At 40.8% G+C, this 21,811-nt stretch overlaps 1 protein-coding gene across 2 annotated transcripts; it reads left to right on the top strand.

Annotated features, from left to right (window-relative positions):
- The first annotated feature begins 312 nt into the window (after positions 1-312).
- Positions 313-19,842, top strand: LOC310829569 (cytosolic phospholipase A2 gamma-like). 2 transcript variants are annotated; one of them, XM_083708205.1, is made up of 15 exons: positions 313-582; positions 1,394-1,510; positions 1,680-1,822; positions 4,110-4,308; positions 5,173-5,281; positions 6,074-6,232; positions 7,387-7,440; positions 8,476-8,541; positions 9,523-9,648; positions 10,328-10,453; positions 11,465-11,509; positions 13,761-13,844; positions 14,832-14,986; positions 16,331-16,496; positions 18,584-19,842. In XM_083708205.1, the coding sequence occupies exons 1-15, from the start codon at positions 559-561 to the stop codon at positions 18,745-18,747; spliced, it is 1,737 nt and encodes a 578-aa protein (XP_083564331.1). In that variant the 5' UTR covers positions 313-558; the 3' UTR covers positions 18,748-19,842. The 2 variants fall into 2 exon arrangements, with proteins under 2 accessions (XP_083564331.1, XP_083564330.1); XM_083708204.1 differs by having other exon boundaries at positions 1,391-1,510.
- The last annotated feature ends 1,969 nt before the right edge of the window (positions 19,843-21,811 follow it).

The raw sequence follows: 21,811 nt of genomic DNA, 5'->3' as shown, positions 1-21,811 counted from the left end.
GGGTTTTTGTGAAGTGATGAGGGGTTCTCTTTTGTCACTTCTATTTACATAAACATTAAAAGCAAGGACAAGCCAGCTTTATGTGACATTTGACAGCTCTGTTGCTATAGGCTTTGAAAAGGTGCTATTTGTCTCACTATCTGCTCTGGAGAAGGAAAGATAAATGTGAACATTGCCACCTCATAAAAAGCCAGTAAATTTCCACACCCAAAAGTGCCAACCCACCTGAACATTGCCCTCCCTCCTGATCTTCAGAAGGGGTTTCACCCACACCCACTCCTAAAATCTCTTAAATTGGGTTAGACTGAAATTCAGCCCAGCCCAACTTATAACCCAGCAGCAGGTTCCTTCCTGCCCATTTGGCATCCAGTGCTACTTAGTAACAGGAGATGAGTGACTGAACGGTTTCCTCTTGTCTCACCAAGTAGCTGTTTGTTGCTCTAAAGTAACTGGAGAAAAGCAAAAGCAACAGGAAACAAGAGGTGTTTTTGTTCTCACTGTATTCAGGACCCCCCCTGCTATTGCTTCCTCATTTTGAGCATCAGTAAAGAAGAGGAGATGAACATCTTTCCACCTAGGACGGTAAGCGATATCTACCTTACAATCAACAGTGCCTGATGGTTTCTGCTCCAAGCGAAAATAAGTTCTACTCAGTAACAGTCCTCTAATTCTAATGCATGCTAAGCTACAAGCAATAATGGGTTCGTCTGTACTTTTCTTTGCTGTGCCTCAAACATGGCAAGGGAAAGTTAGGACCAAAGCATCTCAGATTATCTAAGAAAGGGTGGGTCCATTTAGATATAATGCAGAATGATGTATTGGGAAGCTTGAAGGCTGAAGAGAGGGAAGCCAGATTCTCTCTCCCTCTTTTAATAATGCAAGAAAAAAACAAAACTCTGCTATCTGGTCCAATCGATTAAGATTTCAATTCCAGGGAGGTTATCTTGTCACTTGGGGGAAGGGACATAGTTCAGTGGTTGACCATCTGTATTGTATGCAGTAGCTCCCCCCTTCAATTTCTAGGGTCTCCAGGTAGACTGGGAAACTTTCCTGTCTGCAACTCTAGAGAGCCACTGGCCATCAGTGGAGACAATGCTGAAACTAGATAGTCCAATGGTCCAATTAAGTATAAAGTTTTAAATTGGACCATTGGAAGGAAGGAGGAAGTGCAGGGAATGTACAAGACGGCAGCTCACTAACACAAGACCAGCTGATGAATTAGCCCAGTTTCGTTTGACTTAATCCACTGATGAGACCGTTATACTGGCCTGAGAAACTAGAGCCACTGAAACAATTTCCCCAAGTGATGCTTTGGTTTTCATAGTCAAAAGATGGCGTCATTGCATTTCCTAGCATGAGAAACCTCCCTCCCCCCCATTTCATTTCTCAGCAGGAAAAATCTGAAGTCCGGATCATTCAAACCCTCACACAGGGTGAACAAGCAGCTGTTGCTACTAGAAAAGAAACCGTGAAGAAATGCCTTGCCAAGCTTGGGATTCCACATGATGTGGTAGGGTTTCATTTATTATTAGTAATAACAATTAATTATAATGATCAAACAGAAGCTTCATCAGGCTGTGTAAAACAGGTATGCTTTGGGTATTGAAAACACACACTTTATTTTTTCATTCCTTGATTAAACAGAGATTTGTTAAGTCCCCTCCCTTTTCTTCCACCAGGACAAAGCCCCAAATATTGCTGTCCTGGGGTCAGGAGGAGGACTGAGGGCCATGATTGCCCTTTATGGGACATTGACGGAGCTGAAGAAATATGATCTCCTGGACTGTATTATGTACTTGGTTGGGGTATCAGGTTCAACCTGGTAAGTGAATGTAAATGGTTAATGAGAAAAGCAAGCTGTGGCATGTGGTAGAAGCTGCAATCTCTGGTGCAACACCTTATCACAAGTGATAAAAATCTCTGTGCCATCAGCATTTACAAGATCAAACTCAGCCCATGGCAGCAAGGCAAAAGCAACATGCCTAACAAAGCTACATTTTTCACCCGACTCAGTTGGTAATGACAAGAGGTTGTAATTCACATGTTAAATTACAGAAAAGACAGCTACCCCACAACACAGTCTCATTTGAGGCTCTATTCATGGGCAAAGGATCTTGGAAATGCAAAATATATAGTCTTCACAAATCATTTGTGCAAGACAAAGGGCACACACACTTCCCCACAAGAAAGAGTGGGTGGTGTTGGCATAGTGGAAAAAATAGTTTTCACTATCCTGGCATATAGAGAGTCATTTTACAGAAACATCCTGCAACACAGAGAAATAATAAGGATGTCACATTGGTAAGCAATTATTACACCAAAGAATACCTTTTCTCATGCTCTGGTGCATACAGTGGTACCTTGGTTTGTGAACAGTCTAGTTTACGACCATGTTGGATTACGACCAATTCAAACCCAGAAGTGCGCGTCCTAGTTTGTGAACTTTTTTGGATTATGAGCTGCTTTTTTTTGGATTATGAACAACTTTTTTGGCCCCATTGGCAAAAGTGCGCCTTGGGTTACGGCCTGTTTTGGTTTATGAATGGACCTCCAGAACGGATTATGATCGTAAACCAAGGTACCACTGTATGTCTTGTCAGTGAATGGAGAGGAGTGTGATCACATGTATTGACTCTGATGTCTGACTTCTGCACACTGAACAGAATGGGCTTTATGTCAGTAGAGCTGGATACATGGAGGCTGGAGCTAGGGCCAGTTGCCATGATATATGGTTTTATTGACTGTGTGGGACCAAAGGAACTTAGGGACTCTTCAACTGTTACTATATTGTACACTTACTCTTTATCACATATGAATGAACACTGTAGACTTGGAATTTTTAATCCCAGCTGATTGCAATGTAACTTCTTTTATCACTCATGAAAGTTCATTCAAGTGTGTGTCTGGTTGCATATAAACTCCAAGCTGAAACTAAAAAGGAAGAGAGTTGTTAAAGCTTCTGACCTGCAGAGAACATTCTTCATTTGCTAGTCCTTCGAGTATTTTCAAAATTAGTAGGTAGTCATGTTGGTCTGACACAGTCAAAATATATGAAAAAATAAAAAAAAATGCCCAGTAGCACCTTAGAGTAATGGACAGTTATATAGATAGATAAATAGATAGATAGATGATAGATAGATATAGATAGATGTGGGTGGCGCTGTGGGTTAAACCACAGAGCCTAGGACTTGCCGATCAGAAGGTTGGCAGTTCAAATCCCCACGATGGGGTGAGCTCCCGTTGCTCAGTCCCAGCTCCTGCCAACCTAGCAGTTTGGAAGCACATCAAAGTGCAAGTAGATAAATAGGTACCGCTCCGGCGGGAAGGTAAACGGTGTTTCCGTGCGCTGCTCTGGTTCTCCAGAAGTGGCTTAGTCATGCTGGCCACATGACCCGGAAGCTGTACGCTGGCTCCCTCAGCCAATAAAGCGAGATGAGCACCGCAGCCCCAGAGTCGGTCACGACTGGACCTAATGGTCAGGGGTCCCTTTACCTTATATATATTTCAAAATAGGATTGTGTCTGAAATCCATTGCTCCTTCACATTGTTTCAAAAATATTGTTGCATGTCAATGCAATCTCTGAGAGGTACAAAATCCTAGGGATTCCAGAAGCTTATTATTCAGGGTTTGTGTTTCCTTTGGAATGAGGTGCAGTCAAAACTGTGGTGTCTTTAGGATATATGGTTTATTTACACACACATATATAACCATCCCTCACAATGGAGGGGTTTACAGCATTGACATCCCCAAAAGGGTCTTGCTTCTCCCATAGCTGCAGCCTTCTATTCCAACAGAAATCAGGCATGGGTCTATCTCTCCCAGCGGCCAAGCTTCTAGCACACATCACTCAAGTCTCAACTCTGCCTTTATCTTTCTATGTACCGGCAGGTTGAGGAAGGGGCCCCCACCCATTTGTTATCTGACCCAGAGCCACTTTTTTGTTATCTTAATGGCTCATACTTAGAGGGCCATTACCTCACCAGGAAGCTCGCCTGTATGTCCAGGAATTGAATCCATGCTGGATCCAGGAATTAGATGGGGCCCCCAGATATACAGCCTACATCCCCTCCACAAACTCATCATAATATTTATATTGTTCCATGAAAAGGTGCATGTCAGCTCTCTACAAAAATGAAGACTGGGCTGAGAAAGTAGAGGCCTTGGAAAAACTTCAGAAGGAAACACTTGTAAATGGCAAATGGGATTTGAAGAAGGCAACAGAAGCTGCATTGGAGGCCTCAAAAGATGAACATTACTCCTTGACTGATTTCTGGTCCTATTTTATTGTGTATAAAATGCTAAAGGAGGTAGGTGGAGATTTTTAAAAAAGGTTTTTTTAAAACCACATGAGACCCAAACTGAACAAGAATATAAAGAAAGTTAGCAGTTACCAAAAGTGACCAGGACAGTATTTTTCCCCTCAAGGCCCTACCATTATCTCTTATATATCATATGAAACATATAAATCCATTCATATATTCAGAAGCACTAAAATTAGGTAGGTAATTTTGTTTTCATCTCTGGATTATTATGTGGTAAAGTGTTGTCTGGAGCTAGACAGGAAGGGTTTGAAGAAGAGATTTTGCCTGCAAGTTGGCCAACCATGATCTGATGCACCCCTGGGAAGAAAGAATGAGAGTCAAGTGTGGGTTGGTGTCAGGAACCACTGACCACTTCCCTATGTGGCAAGCAGTGTCATTATAGCTTCTTAATCTAGAACCATGTGGATTCACTCTCTACTCAGAGTGGCCAGTAACCTTATAAAAATTCTTCAGCATTTTAATGCAGATTTCTCCTAATAAACACACGTTTGTATGCAGTTTTGACTAATGTATACATTTTTGCAAGTAATGCATCTTAATACCATGCATTCTGCATTATATTTTCACTTATATATATTCATTTTTATGCACACTTCTACCTAATATATGCATTTTTGTGAAAATTTGTTATCGAAGAGGTGCATTGCAAAATTCGGACAAGTGTGAATTTTGTGTGTGTGGTTTGGTTCTCAACTTGCTCTCAGAAAGTGCAGATTTGATCAATTCGTCTTCAAATGCAAACTGAATCAAATTTCTCCCCCATCCCTGAATGTTACACACAAGTAAACCCTGACAGCTGGGGAACAGGTAGAGTAGTAAAGTCAATTAACTAAACCCATGTCTTTTCAGCTTGATGAACGCAACTTGACTGAACACAAGAGATCATGTGAGAATGGGAAAAATCCTTATCCCATCTATGCAGCTGTGGACAAGCACAGATACGAAGGACACCACATAGGTAATAACATGACGATATCATTTTCTCTTATTATTTTCTCCCATCCACTGGTATCATTCACTAAGGCCTTTCTCCACATGCCCACCCTACAGTGTTAGCCAGCTGGCTACCAGTGAGTGCCAAAACTCTGCCAGCTTACCCAGGACCACATCAGATTTGATTTTAAAATGAGCTGATCCATCTCCCTCCCTGCCAAAATAAAGAAGTAAATCAATCAATCAATCAATCAATCAATCAATCAATCAATCGAAGCAGCAAAACCAATTCAAATTTTCCAGAGGGCAGCTCTTCAATATACCAGCACGGGCAAAGCAATCAAGATGACCTTGTCTGTGAGGTTACATTGAAGAGCTCTCCCTGGGGAAACTGAGAATGGTTACCAAAATCCCCAGCATCATCATGGGAGCGGGACGAATTTGCATCCCCAAGGGTTACACTCTGATTGCTGTGTATTTCTGTGGGTAAAACTACCCACCCTGATACTGAAACAGAGATTAGCAAGTTCATCTGAGCAATTGGATATTAGCACGTCCCTGCTTGCCCAAAGAATTTCATGGTTATTGCTGACTTCCTTTCAACTTCACTTCAAAATCCCTCCAAGTGTTTCCCCTGCACAGGGCCTTCCAAATCGCTTTGCATTCTGATTTAGATGGAATTTCTTGGCAGCTCTTTCTTTGTTGATTTGTTTCCCATTCATTTGTCTTCTGGGCATTCTGTTCTCATTAGCACTTTGGGATTTTCTTCTCATCTCTCTCTCTCTCTCTAACTTTCTTTTATCTTCTTTCCTCCCAGGCAGCTGGTTTGAATTTACCCCACACGATGCAGGGGCTCCTGGCGTAGGTGGGGGTCACAGTACAGCAGGATATGTCGAAACCAAACTCTTTGGGAGTCTGTTTAGAAATGGAGAACTAAGCAAGAAGAAAAAGGAGAAAGATATTACCTACCTTCAAGGTTTGCCAACCTAGTTTTGCTTATTTGAAGCCTGTCGTTCTCAGAATGCCAAGTAGAATAACCTCCTCTGAACCAGTGGTGGCTGGAACAGGTGGGGTGGAGGGCAGGGGCACCAGCTGTAAATGACCCAATGACAGTCAGGACTACCACCCAATTGGTGGCAAGACAGAAGGAGCTGGGGGCAGGTTGAGTATAGTTTGAGGTTGATGGACAGTGCTCCATTCATGCTAATGGACCAGCCTCCTCTGTTCTGAAGGTATTCTAAAGATGCACAAGAAGCAACTTCACATCAAGTCCATTTGGCTTCATGCTGTTTCAGCTCAGTACTATCTCTTCTAGCAATCTGGGCCCCAGACATCACAGGCTTACAACTCCCATTATCCCCAAACATTGCCTATGTTGGACGTGGCTGGTGAGAGTTCTTTCTGTGATGATCTGGATGGTCAGAGGTTTCCCATCCCTGGTTTATACTGATTGGCTACAGCTCGCCAACATTTCAGACAGGAGTCTTTCCACCCTCAGCTTTACCTGGAGACAGCAAGGATTGAAATTGGGATAGTCTGCATGCAAAACATGTGCCATGGCCCTTCCTCTCTTTTTGCAAGATCAAAGAATAGAGTGGGTGTGTGATCAGTTGAGAGGTTTAGCAATGAAATTCTATCCATGCTTACTCAGAAGTGAGTTCATCTGGAACTTGCTAGGGACTGTGTTTAGAACTGCAGCCTTAACATGCATATTTACAACACTGTAGTGTTGAAACCATCTAGGTTTATGGGGTACATAAGAGGAGTTCATGCAGCTACATGTCCTGGAGCAGACAAGATGGGAAAATGTATAACCAAGGAGACTATGATGTGTGCATTGCCATCTTTATAATTTTTCAAAAGATGGAGCCATTTCAAACATGGCTAGTTAAATGCTATATGAACTTTAAACATCAGGTTTGGACATTTATACTTACACCAAAGACCAGTGCTTTTTTCTGGGGGGAAGGTGGGGTACGCATACGCCTAAACATTTTGTGAATCTAAGTTTGGCTCCATTGAGGGGCAGTATTTCAATATGAGTAGGAAAATCAGAGTACCCCTAAACATTTTTTAGGGGGAAAAAGACTGCCAAAGACTGTTAAAAAGCCATCTCTTCCTGATTTTCAGGTTTATGGGGAAGTGCTCTGGCAAGCGAACGAGAAATTAAGAAGGAAATCCTTGGTAAGTTGCTACATTTTTGCCTCTGTTGCTCAACGAAGCAAAATTCTTCATTGTGACTCAACACATTTCTGAGTTAAGAGCTCCTTGTTCAGGAGCTATAGACAGAAACAGACAACAATAGTGCTATGATTCTTTAAAATACATCTTAAGTTGCATGCATGCTGTGGAAAGTCTTCATGGTCCAAAAATCTTTAAAACACATGACAAAAAATAGCTTTCCTGAATGCTTATACCCTTTTTATATTGTAAGCCACCCCTATGATCTTTGGGTGAAGGGTGGTATTGATTATTAATTAATTATAATAAAACCCATGTCAGACTCATAAAAGATCCAATGATGATGAAACAGCATTTTCCAGGTACTAAACTCAGACCTTAGCCATGAAATCACAAAAATCTATTTGTTCTCCTTGAACAACACACATAATTTATCTTAAATGTAAACATAGGGTGGTATGCAACTAAATAGATCCACTAGCACAAGGATTTCTGCTTGCTCCCTCCCCTGCTCCCTCTCCAAATGCACTCTGGAAAGCTGGGGGACTGGCCAGAACAGATATATTGGGGCATAGGGAGTATGCAGGGATAGAAGAGTTGACAGAAATTTCTTTGCACAGCCAAAAGTCTGCATACTAGCAGATCTATTTCACTAGATGCCTCCCAAGCACCTAATTTTGAGGCTCGCTGGGTTCTGGGAGATGGAGGGTCTGGAATGCTTTCTAATGAGAACGTGTCAGCTGGGTGGTGTTCCAGCTGTCCCATGATTTCCCAGCTTCCCCCCTCATCTGCCTCTGAGCTCAGCCCCCTTTTGTAAATCTATACCATCTTCCTCCTCCCTGGAAGGGTCAGGATGGGGAGGCGGTCTCCACCATTCATCCTTCTCTGCCCAGTCCCTGACGTCTTGTAGTAAAGCTACTCTGGTCTCATTTGGGAGGAAGTGCAAGGCAGAATTTTAATAAGATATTAAATGAAACCATGATACATATGAGAAAGTAAACCTTACATGTGTGTTAACAAAAGGATTTGTCTTTCAAGGTGCTTTACTGGATTTGCTAAAAAAGGACAAAGAAGCTTATTTTAAAGCCCGTGAACTGAATCCAGGTAACTCATGTTTCCTTTGATCAGTTTTCTTTCCTCATCTTTTTGAGATCCCAGTCATCACCATAAACCAGGAGTGGACCATATTTTGAGGGCCAAAGAATGACATTCTCTTTGGGTAAAATGGTTGGTGGTGGTGATGATGGGACACACTTTCTCCCTCTGTCACCTCTTCACCACATGGAGGGCGAGCAACAAACCAGGAAACACAGAGAGACAACAATGGAAACCTTTTTGTTTCTCTCTAACCCATCTCCTTTCTTTTCCTCCCATTCTTTCACATCCCTGAACAGATACCTATTCACCCACACCCATTCCTACAATTACCTTCTACTGGGATTTCTGGTGTTCTATGGACTTGTGTCTTCAGACAATTTGGAAGTTTCCCATGGATTATGAACAACTTGCACTTCTCTCTGCAGTACACACCAGAAAGTCCCTGTTACCAAGCAGTATCAGCAGATCTTTGTGAAACTTTAGGCCAAGCACAGGTTAGAGTAGTGGCTCACAACTGCCTCAATAGTTTGGGTTCAGGAAAGTATATCTATCTTTGAGATCTCCTCAGGAGTGGTACTCCCTTTTAAGCAGAGCAATTTTGGATGTAATGAAAAAGCAGAAAATTGTTAGTTATTTATGCTTAATATAGACTTGTTCCCAAGAAGGGGTGCTTGAGAGATTTTTGTTCCTCAGGTGCCAAAATGACTTTGTCAGCTTTGCATGCCATTTGTTATTCTATCTAAGGGAGAAATATATATTGGGCTGGTCCTGGATCTTATTGACCAATGCAGATCTTAGGAAATGTTGAAGGCAAAGAATGAAAAGGAGGTCATCCATTCCCCACAAAGTTCTGTTGTGTTTATGAGGTGGAGGGATAGCAGTTGCTGGACATCTGAATGAAATGACCACTGTAAAAAGCTCGTTTGGAATAAATAGAGAGCAGGCCGGCCTTTGTAACCAACTTTCCTGTTGTGTTTCATTCTCAAGAGTACCAGGCACTTAGTTTTCTTTGCAAGGCTTATGAGTATATTTTGGAGTTGCAACTGTCTATATTAGATGCTTCAGCAGCAGCAGCAACTGGATTTTTTGACCTTTTAGAGAACCTCCTGAAAGGTAAGTGATTTCTAAGCAACGTATTTTCTTCCTTTTGAAAGCAGTATGGTGCTTTGTGAATAAATTGATGGGCACTAGTTCAGAGTAAGCTGTCTGGAATTAATGAATCTGTTAGATATGCCCATTAACTTTTTAATTTTCTTTATTATTATTATTATTGTCCATCAAAATTCAAGTTTGCCAAAATATAATTACAACAAAAAGTGTGGGGAAGAGAAATGTTAATGTTATAACTAAGTATGCCTTAAATAAAAACAGATTGCAAGAAAAGCAACAATGCTACTTTCCAAACAGAATATATACCATTACTTAAGAGACTTACAACATCCCTAAAAGTATACTTAAACTTGCGGTTTCCTGTACTCTGTTGCACCATTATGTTATGAGCATGCTCTACTTTTCAACAAAGCAATTATGAGGCTGTCCTCCTTCTCTTACTCTAAGAAGAGTTATTAATATTATCATATTTATATATTTCCCAAGCCATTTTTCCACAGTCCTTCCTTATATCATAGAATCTCACACATATATGTGTGTGTGTGTGTGTGTGTGTGTGTGTGTCATTGCAGATTTTAATACAGGTAGCTGTCCATTGGGAGTAAATAACCCATTCTTTCCCCTTTGTTGCTTAGTTTTTCATCCTGCCTTTATTCACCATGCCTCTCTATTTTCTGTGAAGTCCATAGTACCAGCAAAAGCTATAAGGTGCTCAAAGAGATGCGTCAGTCCTGGACGACAGCAGATGAAAAGGCAAAAGAGGAAGCATGTTTGAAACTGTGGGAAGCTTTGCATGATGATTTTGGAGGCAAGTACCATAGTGCTCATATATTGCCTTCTGACAGTGACTCGCTACAAAGTTAGGGAATCGGGTTTTGGTAATATAATATATGCTGGTGCTCATTTTATTATTTGTGTAAGAATTATCCTAATAGACTTCAACATCAATACCTGTTGCTTATGCTTAGAAGTGAACTTCCTACTCTACATGAAAAGTGTTTCATTTTTTTAAAATCCCAGAGAAACCCTGAGCCAATTCAAAGGCTCAGAAATGTGTCATTCTGCCAGCCATGTGATGACCTCTCCTGTCACACAAACTTATCACTGGCAATCAAGGATGGTGGATGTTTGTAAGCTTTTACAATGCTTGTCTGACAACCACAATTTTGGAGCTAGGTGGGGCTGGGGGTGTTAAGCGGGTGTAATTTGGATTTTCTCCAATAAACCACACAGTTTCCTATTTAGAGGGTCATGGATCAGCTTATTTTTAAGCCAACTAGCAAATGTTGCAGGGACGGGACATTGTTCAACTTTTTAGAGAGTGAGCCCCTTTCAATGAAATGGAACTTACTTTTGAGTAGGGATGGAGGAGGAATTCAGTTCACTTTGCAATTAAAGTCGAACATGTCAAATTCACAGAAAAGTGCATATATTGGTGAAATTAACAGCCATATTGCTTTTCTTCTAATACCCCCACCCCAAAAAAATGTGTCCATGGGAATTTAAGAAGCTTAAGATATGTCTTATCTCCCTGCGGTATCTTCAAGCTGCTTGTTGAGATGGTCTATACAGTGGTACCTCAGGTTAAGAACTTAATTCATTGTGGAGATCTGTTCTTAACCTGAAACTATTCTTAACCTGAAGCACCACTTTGGCTAATGGAGCCTCCCACTGCCCCTGCACAATTTCTGTTCTCATCCTGAAGCAAAGTTCTTAACGCAAGGTACTATTTCTGGGTTAGCGGAGTCTGTAACCTGAAGCGCATGTAACCTGAAGTACCACTGTAGTTCTCAAATGGTTGTTTTTCTTCCGAAAACAGGAGTTATAAAAGTGATATCTATCAGCCCTTTTCAAGCCATTAAAAGTAAGTAATTGCTTTTTTATTTGCATTGCCTTTCTGTTCTCTGTAGCCAGTGCCATTTAGAGGATAGAGTTAGATTTGGATCTTTAATGCCTGAATAAAGCCCCATTTTAGACTCATTGAGTTGAACCCAAAGAACTATGAACAGAAAGAAAACAGCTGCTAGCAGTGTTCCACAAGCACCAGTACAAGCAGTACAAGAGATTCTGTTTCATGCTTACATTGGGCAAGTGCAAAACTCTTCAACATGTTTTGCTTCAATTTCATTTTTCCTCTTAGAATGCTCTGGCAGAGGGATGCGGAATGTGTGACCCTCCCAATGTTGTTAGATCCTGCATCTCATCAGCTGCTCTGCCACTTATCAGAAATAATGGGAGACACAGTCCAATGATATCTGCATTTCCCCATCCCTTCTTTAGAACAAAGCACACATCTGTGCATATGTGAGCAGAAAGTACCTTCTGGAGCTAGCAAGGTTCTGTTATGTGCCTTTGGGAGAATCACTGTCTCTCAGCTTTGCACCTCTAAGTAGAATTAAGAATATCAGCATGGGCTTGGTACTGATGAGCACTGCAAAGGCTACTAAGCTCTTAACAAATCAGGAACGCTATTAGTTAGTAGCAAAGGGCATCTGTACTCTGAAACATCCTTATGGAAGTGCCTGAATCTATCCAGGAGAGCCTCTTCCCCATGCAGTTCCATTTCAGCTGGAAGCAAGTGGAGTGGTTGTTGGCTGCCGTCTTGATAACAAAGCACACATGTCGTAATTAGCTTGAAGATTTATTGCAAAACAAACAATCAGTCTCGGACGCTCTGTCGGAGCTTCTGTACCTTAAGATTCAGTTGACCCTTCTGAGGAGGGCTGCTTGGTTCTGCAGAATATCCTGAACCTATGACCCTTACGTTTCTGGGTTTGTTTCCCATCTAATACCTTTCCCATACATCTACTCCTTGGGCTCAGGGGATTAATTGCCTCCTCTTCCAGTGAGGAAAAGCTCCCCCTCCTGCTTTCCAAGCCTGCCTGTGCTTCTTGAGTGAGTTGGCTTCTCTCCACCCCGCTCTCTGCTAATGTCTTATCAGCATTCCATTCCGTGTTAGGGGGAGGGGGAGTTCTTCTTTTTTGGCGATCACTCGTAGCCGAGTAAGATTATCTTCCATAAACACAGTTTTGACAATGAGTCTGACTGTGGAGACAGCCAACTACTCCCAGCTGTCTGACTGCTTCCTAGCAGATGTGTTCAGATGTGTTCATGACAATTGTTCTATTTCAGGCATAGGCAAACTCGACCCTCCAGATGTTTTTGGCCTACAACTCCCATGATCCCTAGCTAGCAGGACCAGTGGTCAGGGATGATGGGAATTGTAGTCCCAAAACATCTGGAGGGCTGAGTGTGCCTATGCCTGTTCTATTTCATTACCATTGTGTTGAAACAGGAAATGTGTTGCATAAAACCTCATGTCAACATAGAAGCGGACCTTCTTGGTAGTAGCACCCTTCCTTTGTAATGCCTTGTCCTGGGTAGTTTGAGAGGTGAAATAGTAATGAGCTTTATATGTCTCTTTGAATGGTGTATTTTAAAAAACCCACTTGTTATATGTATTTTCAGAAACTGAACAATAAGAAATCCTCATAAACTTCCACCCCCCAAGAAACATTCCATGGATATATAATGTAAATTATATAGTTAAACATGAAGTTTGTAAGTAGCTTAGAATTGAATGTACTCTCTGTTTTAGCAGATTGTCCCAATGTGAGCCATGGGTGGTGAGAGGGCAGCATTGCTCTTTCCACTGAATTCAATAATAAGTACCATACAGTTTCAAAATCACATTTCGTATTTGTTAGTTTCTCCATAAGGGATATGTTCTTTATTCTGTCCCACCATGCCTCTGGAATTAAATTATTTGCTGCTTTGCAATGTTGTGTAATTATATTTCTAGCTGAAAACAAAGATTAATAGGTCGTTAATGAATAAATTATTATTGTCATCTAGATTCAGATTTAATAAAGCTAGCCTTGGATCAGGTTGTATCACCTGATCCGAGGCTTCAAAGATTATTTCCCAAAATAATTGAAAGGTGTATGGTTTATCCAATCTTTTGTGCACTATTTGCTTCAGTGTGAACTGTTCAGTTTTATTTGTTTATATAGTTTTGTTCTGCTTTTGTTTGGTTTTCAGGAAGCCTTATCAAATGCTATTGTATTGTTATTTATTTATGTGGCATTCTTAGCTCTGAATCTCATTTAATTTAGACTGGATCATGCTCATCCACAAAACCAATGTATGTATTCTGAAGTGGACTTGGGGAAGCACCGATAACTTCTTTCACAACGACCGTAAGATTGTTTTGCAATCACATTCATGATAGTTTACTTATAATTGTAAGTTTTTATATTTTACAGCAGAATCTCGGTTTTTGAATGTAAACCATTCTGGAAGACCATTTGACTTCCAAAACGTTTGAAAACTGAAGCATGCATTTCCGGAAGCAATTACTCAATATGGAAAACTCAATATGGAAGCCGTGTGGCACGTTCGGCTTCCGAAAAGCGTTAAAAAACTGTAGCATTTACTTCCGGGTTTTCGGTGTTCGGAAGCCGAAATGTTCGACTTCTGAGACACTCGAAAGCCGAGCTACCACTGTACTGCATGTTTCGGACTGTGACTGCCACATCATCATGCCATGGGGATACTGTCGAATAGGGATAAGTTTAGAGATGGGGCAAGGATTTGGACTAGGGATGGTCAACTATTGGTTGACTTTTCATGGAAAGAATCAAGTAGTGATGGCCGTGTCCCCTCCCCCAAAGACAAATTATCTCACTCTGCAGAAGGGGATGGGTCACACCTATTAGAGGAGCTCATTGTGAGACAGCTTCCTATGTTATGCATTCCTGCTCCTAAGAGAGTCAGCTAGCAAACAGCAGTTAAAAGTAAAATACTACTTCCAACTCCTTTCCAAATAAAGCTTCATTTAAAGTAAAAAAGGGGAGACCTGGTAAAGTAATTCTTGAATTGGTAGATTCAGCTAACAAGTCATAGAGCCAAACCTTCTCTTTTCCACTAGCATTATCCATTAATGGAGAACTTGGAGATGCATGTGGCAGCTTTAGATATATTTCAAATTAAGAAGGGGGGGAAATGGAAATCCTCAGGAACAGTATGCTTGACCTTGGAACACACTGGAACAGAGTTGTCTTGGGTCTATTTAACTCATATTTGTATCCCAACTGATCTTTCTCCAGAGCTTTATTAATAATCAATCACCAATAGGTTTGTGTTGGTTCAAACATTTACACTGAAGTTTTGTGTGATGTTCTTAGCCGATGTTAAAGTCCCAGCGCTAAAAGGGAAAGATGTCGTGTCCCTGATTGATGCTGGCCTGGCAATAAATACTGCTTACCCGCTTATTCTCTACCCTGAGAGAAATGTGAAGCTGATCCTGTCTTTTGACTTCAGTTCTGGGGACCCTTTTCAGGTAATCATTTTATGAAAGGGGCAGACAGATAGGCATACAAGGCTAAAATACGCCTTGTCTCCCTTTCTAATTTTTCATGGCAACAGGAATTCAGATGATGAAGTGAAACCTTGTAATGGATGTGACTAACTTAGGACCATTAAATTCAGTGAGACTACTCTGAATTTAACTTAGTTGGATACAACTCTTTGACTCATTTCCTGACCAATCAATTGTTGTCAGAAACCCCCCTCTCTCTGTGAAATAACTATGATACAACCTCTTCTCATGCGTTATCCCAGTTTTCCATAGATAACACTGCTTGGGAATATCCGCTCACCTGGGACTCTGGGTGGGCAGCTGTTGCACCATGGCATGGCCATGGTGGGTCCAGGAAACTGCCATATTCTAGTGGCTGGAGGAGGTGATGGCTGGCACTGCCCACCTCCAGCTACGCCGGGCACTCAGGTAAAGGTGGGCAGTGCTCGCTTAGCCAACCAAAGGCAGGAGCTTAGGGGCTGCAAGCAGCCTGCCCCCAGCCTATTTAAGGGGGCAGACAGGTGTTCGCCACCCTCATGGCTGACTGGGACAGATAGTGGCAAATAAAGCATTGGGCTGGATCCTTAGTCACAGGGGTACCCCGTTAGAGGGGTATAGGAGGGCTGACTGTCTGGGAGACCACTGGGGGACCAATGGGCCAATGCACCACTATAAATGCCAGCCTGTGTGGGGTCATAGCATCCAATCCATGTTGTGGGTCACTCCCCAGCACAATTTGACACCATCAGGTTCCTTTCAGGTTGCAGACAGGCTGTCTGATGAAGGATACATGCCCAATGCCTTAGCCAAACCTACTATTTTATGTAATCAATAAACCTGTGGCCTAATTCAACCCAATACCAGTTTCTGGTGCAATTCTTCTCCCCCCCTTCAAACCTGCTGCAGTCATTATGCTCCTGTGCTGTCAAGTATCAATGCATGCAACACTGAGAATCCGATGTTAACAGAGCATTGGAGGAGGGAGTAATGTTACATCACTTCTCAAGCTGCTGAGGTAATGTTAGAATAAAAGATGTTTAGGAAAGAGAGATATAGAAGCAGAACACCATTTTTCATGCAAAAGGCGCCAGGGACAACCCCTTGCATCTTCTGGTAGAGCTGAGAAAGATTCCATGCCTTAAATCCTAGATATTGCCAAGAGGTGAAGACAATACTGAGCTAGATGCGCTGTTGATCTGACTTGATAAAAGCCAGCTTCCTATGTTCCTGTGAGCCCCTAAAAGCAACACAGGAAGCAAAGTGGCAGCTATTTTTCCAAGTGGATTTGTCAATGCATTAAGTAGTTTTCTCTTTCTTTTGGCACAGACCATCACAAAAGCTGCAGAGTACTGCAAAGTCAATGGAATCAAATTTCCCAAGATAGATGAGAAAGATCAGCAAGAGAAAGACAACCCGTTGGATTGCTATATCTTCAAAGGAGAGGGCCTAACTATCATGCATTTCCCACTATTCAATAGAGTCAACTGCCCAGGTAACTTGAGAATGGGGCTCATTCTTTTTTGTTTTGTTTTTAATGATCAGAGATTAAAATGATTGAGAAGTAAGAATCCAGTGGGTCATTTCCTCCCAACATTAAATTGCTCTGGTAGCACATTCACCTTCATGTTTAAACTCATATTCCATATTTCCTTTCTTTCTGAGACATTTCCCATTTTCCTGACTGGTGAAAATTGCCTTCCTTAAGGTTCCTTTCTCCATATCAGATAAATCCTACTGGGGCCTCATTAAACATCCCTGCCACATACATTCCAACATTTCACAACTGAAAATAGGGACAGACCTCAGCCCCTATTCACAAGCCACCCGACTGCACATTGTTCTATGCAGTCTATTATATCCATAGACTGCCCTTCATTCATTTTTCTAAAAAGGACAATAGAACGTTTCCTCTTTCTGCTATACAACAAAAACATAATTATTATAGACTCATGGAGTAAAAGCAGGCCTTGTAAACCACACTGTCCTGCTGAGTTCAGGAAATTTAGAGCTTGAACATCCCAAACAAGTAGCTCTCTAACCTTTTTTTTGAAAATCTTTCACAAAGATGTCCCCAAAATTTCCCCAATTAGCTAAGAACTGTGGACCCCATGTTTTTCAAATGCCTAGCAATGGACCCCTACCTTTGAAAATTTTGGTATCTCTATTGTAGTTTTTGTTATGTGATTCTCCTAATGTTTGGACGAAACCTCCCGTTTTGTAACTTAAGCATATTAGATCTACTCTTGCCCTCTGGGTAATATATTATCAATATGATATCAATAATTTGAAATCAACATCACCAACGATAGTATGTGAAATAGGAGGCATCGTACTACATGAGACATTATATACTCCAGTGCATGTCTTTATATGCCTGCGTATAAACCTTAGATGCATCTGTGCAACCAAACTCAGAGTTTTAAAAGCTAGAGATTAAGGGAATGCAGCGAATCCTGCATAATGCAACTCTTGCAGTGTGCTCAATGAGCAATTCAATGTTTAGCTGTGATCCTCTTTCTGTAGAAAAGTGCAGGGGGAAGTAAAGTTACATGCAATATTCTCTTTTTTTGCCTTTTTTATTTTATTGATTTATTATACTGACACCAACACAGACAACACTCACAAAACAAACAAAAAGATACTACAACTACAAATGCAAAGTAGATGTTACAGACACATCAGTAATTCAGTTCTTATTCATTTCTATTAGACTTCTTTCATCCTCAGCGCAGGTCCAGTTGTATACTTAGTCAACTGCTTCTTTCACAATTCCTCTTCTCTAATTTTTTCTTTATCTTACATTCTTACACCATAATTTGTTTTGCGGAAATTAGTCAAGACAAGTCCAGGTATTACCTAATTTGAGGGCACTGCTTTTTCAGATACTCACTATATTTTCCTTATTCTTTCTGAAATTTTTGTTTGGATTGATCTCTAATTGCTTCTGTCAATTTAGCCAGTTCTAAATACTCAAATAACTTATCTTGCCACTCTTTTTTTTTGTTGGGATTGTCTCATGTTTTCAATTTTTGGCAATTAGAATTCTTGCTGCAGCTGTCACATATTCTCTTATTTTCCCTTGTAATATCTGACTCTAATATTTCCAATAGAAAGGCTTCTGTTTTTTTTAAAAAATTGTTTGAATAATTTCTCCAGCTCTTCATTAATGATATCCCAAAAACTTCTAACTGTATCACAAGTGCACCACATATGCAGCAGTGTGCCCTCCGCTTGTTTGCATCTCCAACACATTTTCAATTTTGTTCTATACATTTTAGATAGTTTGCAAGGTGTCATATACCATCTGTAGAACATTAAATAATTTTCTTTTATTGCTTCACATGCCATGAATCTCCAGTTCTCTTTCCACAATTTTCCCCAAGCTGCTAATTGAATAGGTTTACCTATATCTATTGCCCATTTCACCATCACTTCCTTCACTTGTTCGTCTTTCACCTCCCATCCTAGATATTACTTTTATCTTGTTTTGTATTATCCCCCCCCCCATAAATGCAATATTCTTAAACCCATCAGTAATGGGTTACATTATAGTCACCCTCCAATGTGCCTGTTTTTCAGGTAAAATTGATGAATACGCTTCAACGTTTAAAACCTTCAAGTTGAAGTACTCGGATGAAGAAATTGAAAAGCTACTCACTGCAGCGAAGATGAATGTAGCAAATAATCATCAAAAGATTCTGGGTGAGATCAAGGATATTATGGGTTCTCCTCAAAGGCCTTAATCAAATGTTATAGGCCTTCTAACTTGTGAAGAGCCTCAAAGAGCTGGCTCTCCTCGTGAGATTTTGTTTGTTTGGAGAACTTAAAATCACTTTTGGGTATTGGTTGGGTGCAAAACTGTAATGTCTGCATTAAATATAAAACATATGCTCTGGAAGAATTCCTTTCCTTTTTGAATGTGTGTTTCAAGCATTGTCTGTTTATACATAGGTGATTCTCTGCTTCAAGAATGTGGAACTTTGACCCTCCAGATGTTGTGTGGACCGCAACTTCCAGCATATCTGATCACTGGTCATGCAAGCTGAGGCTGATCAGAGTTGGAGTCCAACAACATCTGGAGGGCCACAGGTTCATCATGCCTGGTCTAGATGGTATAGTACTAATAATGAAAAATATAACAATGATTATGATAAAAAATAACATGTATAATGCTGTCAACGAAACAAGTTCATATTGCATATCATTGTAGATATAACACTCTCTAGATAATGTGTTATATGGATTAAATAGAATGACTATGGTCCAAAGGAACTCTTTCCCTCCTATTTTTGTTTGTTTGTTTATGAGGTGCTTTTAATTGTTCTGTATATTACACAGCTTTCTATATGGTGTAGTGCTAAGAATGATAAGTATAAGGCAAGATTCAGATTAAGTTACTTCCGTCCCACTGAAGTTGCAGCTAACTTGTCCCATTGATTTCTATTGGAGAAGACCACATAGGGAGCTGCCTAATTCTGTATCACATCATTGGTCCATTTTTGCTCAGTGTTGGTTATACTGACTGACACTGGCTGTCCAAGATTTCAGACCAGGATTTCTCCCAGCCCTTCCTGGAACTGTCAGAGATTGAACCTGCAGGCAACATGCATGCTCTTCCACCCCCAATTAAATCTATCATAAATATGTGATATACAAGGAAAGTTTTGCAAAGGAAAACAACCTCACTGGAATCCATAGCTTCTCAAGAAAACAAGCCCTCTCTGAAAGATGAGACATCCAGTCAAAGTATGAATAAAACGAAGAAACAAAATAAGACCACTATAATGAATGTAATATGTGGAATGCAATTAATCTAATAAAGATAGCACCTAAATGTTCTTTCATATGTTGTCAGATTTTATTGGTAAGTACAAGGTTTTGAAAAGCAAGTGTTGGTGGCATGGCCACGCTGCCAAAGGCTAAGAGCTGCACCTCATCCTCACTTTTGTATTAGGAGCTCTCTCTGTGTGAATGTGTGGCTAGAGCTAGACAAAAGTGGACAGATCAATAGATGCGGCTCATGTATTTTTTCAGTAGAATACATTCCAGCCGCGCGGAAGTCAGAGGTTTGTACACCAAGCTTTCAACTTATGCTCACACTTCTTATGTGATCCCAAGCTTACATTAGGGTTTATTTCCAGAGGCAAAAATCCAGACAAAATAAGTTGTTGAGCTTTTATTCCCGCGATTGCAAAAAAAATATGCTGAGCTTCTCTGCTGAGCCCATGCTGCCCACACCAGAGCCCATACCTGAACCCGAACCACCCACCCACCCACATGCACACCCACCCACAGAAATTTAACCCCTTCCCAAACCCCAGACATTTCCTTAAAATGGTAAAAATCCTCCTGGATGGGCATGTTCGCCCCCAAAAGAGGACATGTCTGGGATTTCTTGGACGTATGGCAACCCTACCTTATACTGGCAATAAAATGCAGTGGTACCTTGGTTCTCAAACTTAATCTGTTCCGGAAGTCTGTTCCAAAACCAAAAGCATTCCAAAACCAAGGTGTGCTTTCCCATAGAAAGTAATGCAAAACAAATTAATCTGTTCCAGACTTTTAAAAACAACCCCTAAAACAGCAATTTAACATGAATTTTACTATCTAACAAGACCATTGATCCATAAAATGAAAGCAATAATCAATGAACTGTACTATAAAATAAATAAGACAGTATTGTAGATGATAAAAATAAAAATAAATAATTTTTCCTTCCTTGCACTGATGATAGTCAGTTTGGATGGGGGGCTTTTATCCATTTCCACAGTCATACAATCAATCAATCAATCAGTAGCTGAACTGGGTTCCACACAGTCACAAAAGCAAATTAACCAAAAAAGCCTCAAAAATGCAAAATGAATAGCAAAAACAAAAGCATCAAACTTAATCCATTCCAGAAGTCCATTTGACTTCCAAAATGTTCGAAAACCAAGCTACAGCTCCTGATTAGTGTAGGCTTCCCAGAAACAATAGCCGACAACTGCATCGGACATTTGGCTTCCAAAAATCATTCGAAAACCAGAACAGTCACTTCCGGGTTTTTGGCATTTGAGAACCAAAGTGTTTGAGAACCAAGTCATTTGGGAACCAAGGTACCACTGTAATAATAAAAATAATAAACTGGAAAATTCAGGGGAAATAAAAACATGTTGTAGAAAAAACAAAAAAAATTCCTTCCAGTAGCACCTTAAAGACCAACTAAGTTAGTTCTTGGTATGAGCTTTCGTGTGCATGCACACTTCTTCAGATACACACGTGTGCATGCACACGAAAGCTCATACCAAGAACTAACTTAGTTGGTCTTTAAGGTGCTACTGGAAAGAATTTTTTTTGTTTTGACTATGGCAGACCAACACGGCTACCTATCTGATGTTGTAGAAAAAATGTCAAAAGGAAGTGGAGGAGTGGGAAACAACCGTTGGCAATCCCATCAGCCATTGGACTCACCCTGGGAGAGTATTCGGGTATTGTCAGAGAGTTGGAGAGGAAGATAGGACCTAGCAAGAGCATGGAGAACAAGCAGAGGTCATCTGAGTGAAGAGGAGGTGATCTGAGCCTTCCTGGTTTTATGTGTTTTTGTGCCTGTGTGCTGTTCCTGGGAACTGAACCCTCACGTAAGCTGCAGGCTTAATGTACACACACCCTCTCCTTTCCTTGCCTCTGCAAAGAAGCCATTTCCAAAGAGCTCGCTGCAAAATTGAGCTTGCCACCCTGCTGTCAGTTGGGAGTGGGGTGGAGAGCAACATCTACTTCTCCCTCCCCCTCTCATCTGTATGTTTAATTAGGCTTTAGACATTCATTAAA

This window comes from Podarcis gaigeae, assembly GCF_964106915.1.
Source record: "Podarcis gaigeae genome assembly, chromosome: 13".
Taxonomy (NCBI): domain Eukaryota; kingdom Metazoa; phylum Chordata; class Lepidosauria; order Squamata; family Lacertidae; genus Podarcis; species Podarcis gaigeae.
The sequence above is the reverse complement of the archived record's forward strand: the minus strand, read 5'-3'. Positions and strand labels throughout refer to the sequence as shown.

What these genes read in the sequence shown, in the direction of transcription:
- LOC310829569 (XM_083708204.1), top strand. Translation starts at nt 559, where the DNA reads ATGAACATCTTTCCACCTAGGACG. An exon ending in GGGGTATCAGGTTCAACCTG is followed by an intron (nt 1,823 to 4,109) that starts GTAAGTGAATGT and finishes TTCCATGAAAAG; the next exon opens with GTGCATGTCAGCTCTCTACA. An exon ending in AATTAAGAAGGAAATCCTTG is followed by an intron (nt 7,441 to 8,475) that starts GTAAGTTGCTAC and finishes TTGTCTTTCAAG; the next exon opens with GTGCTTTACTGGATTTGCTA.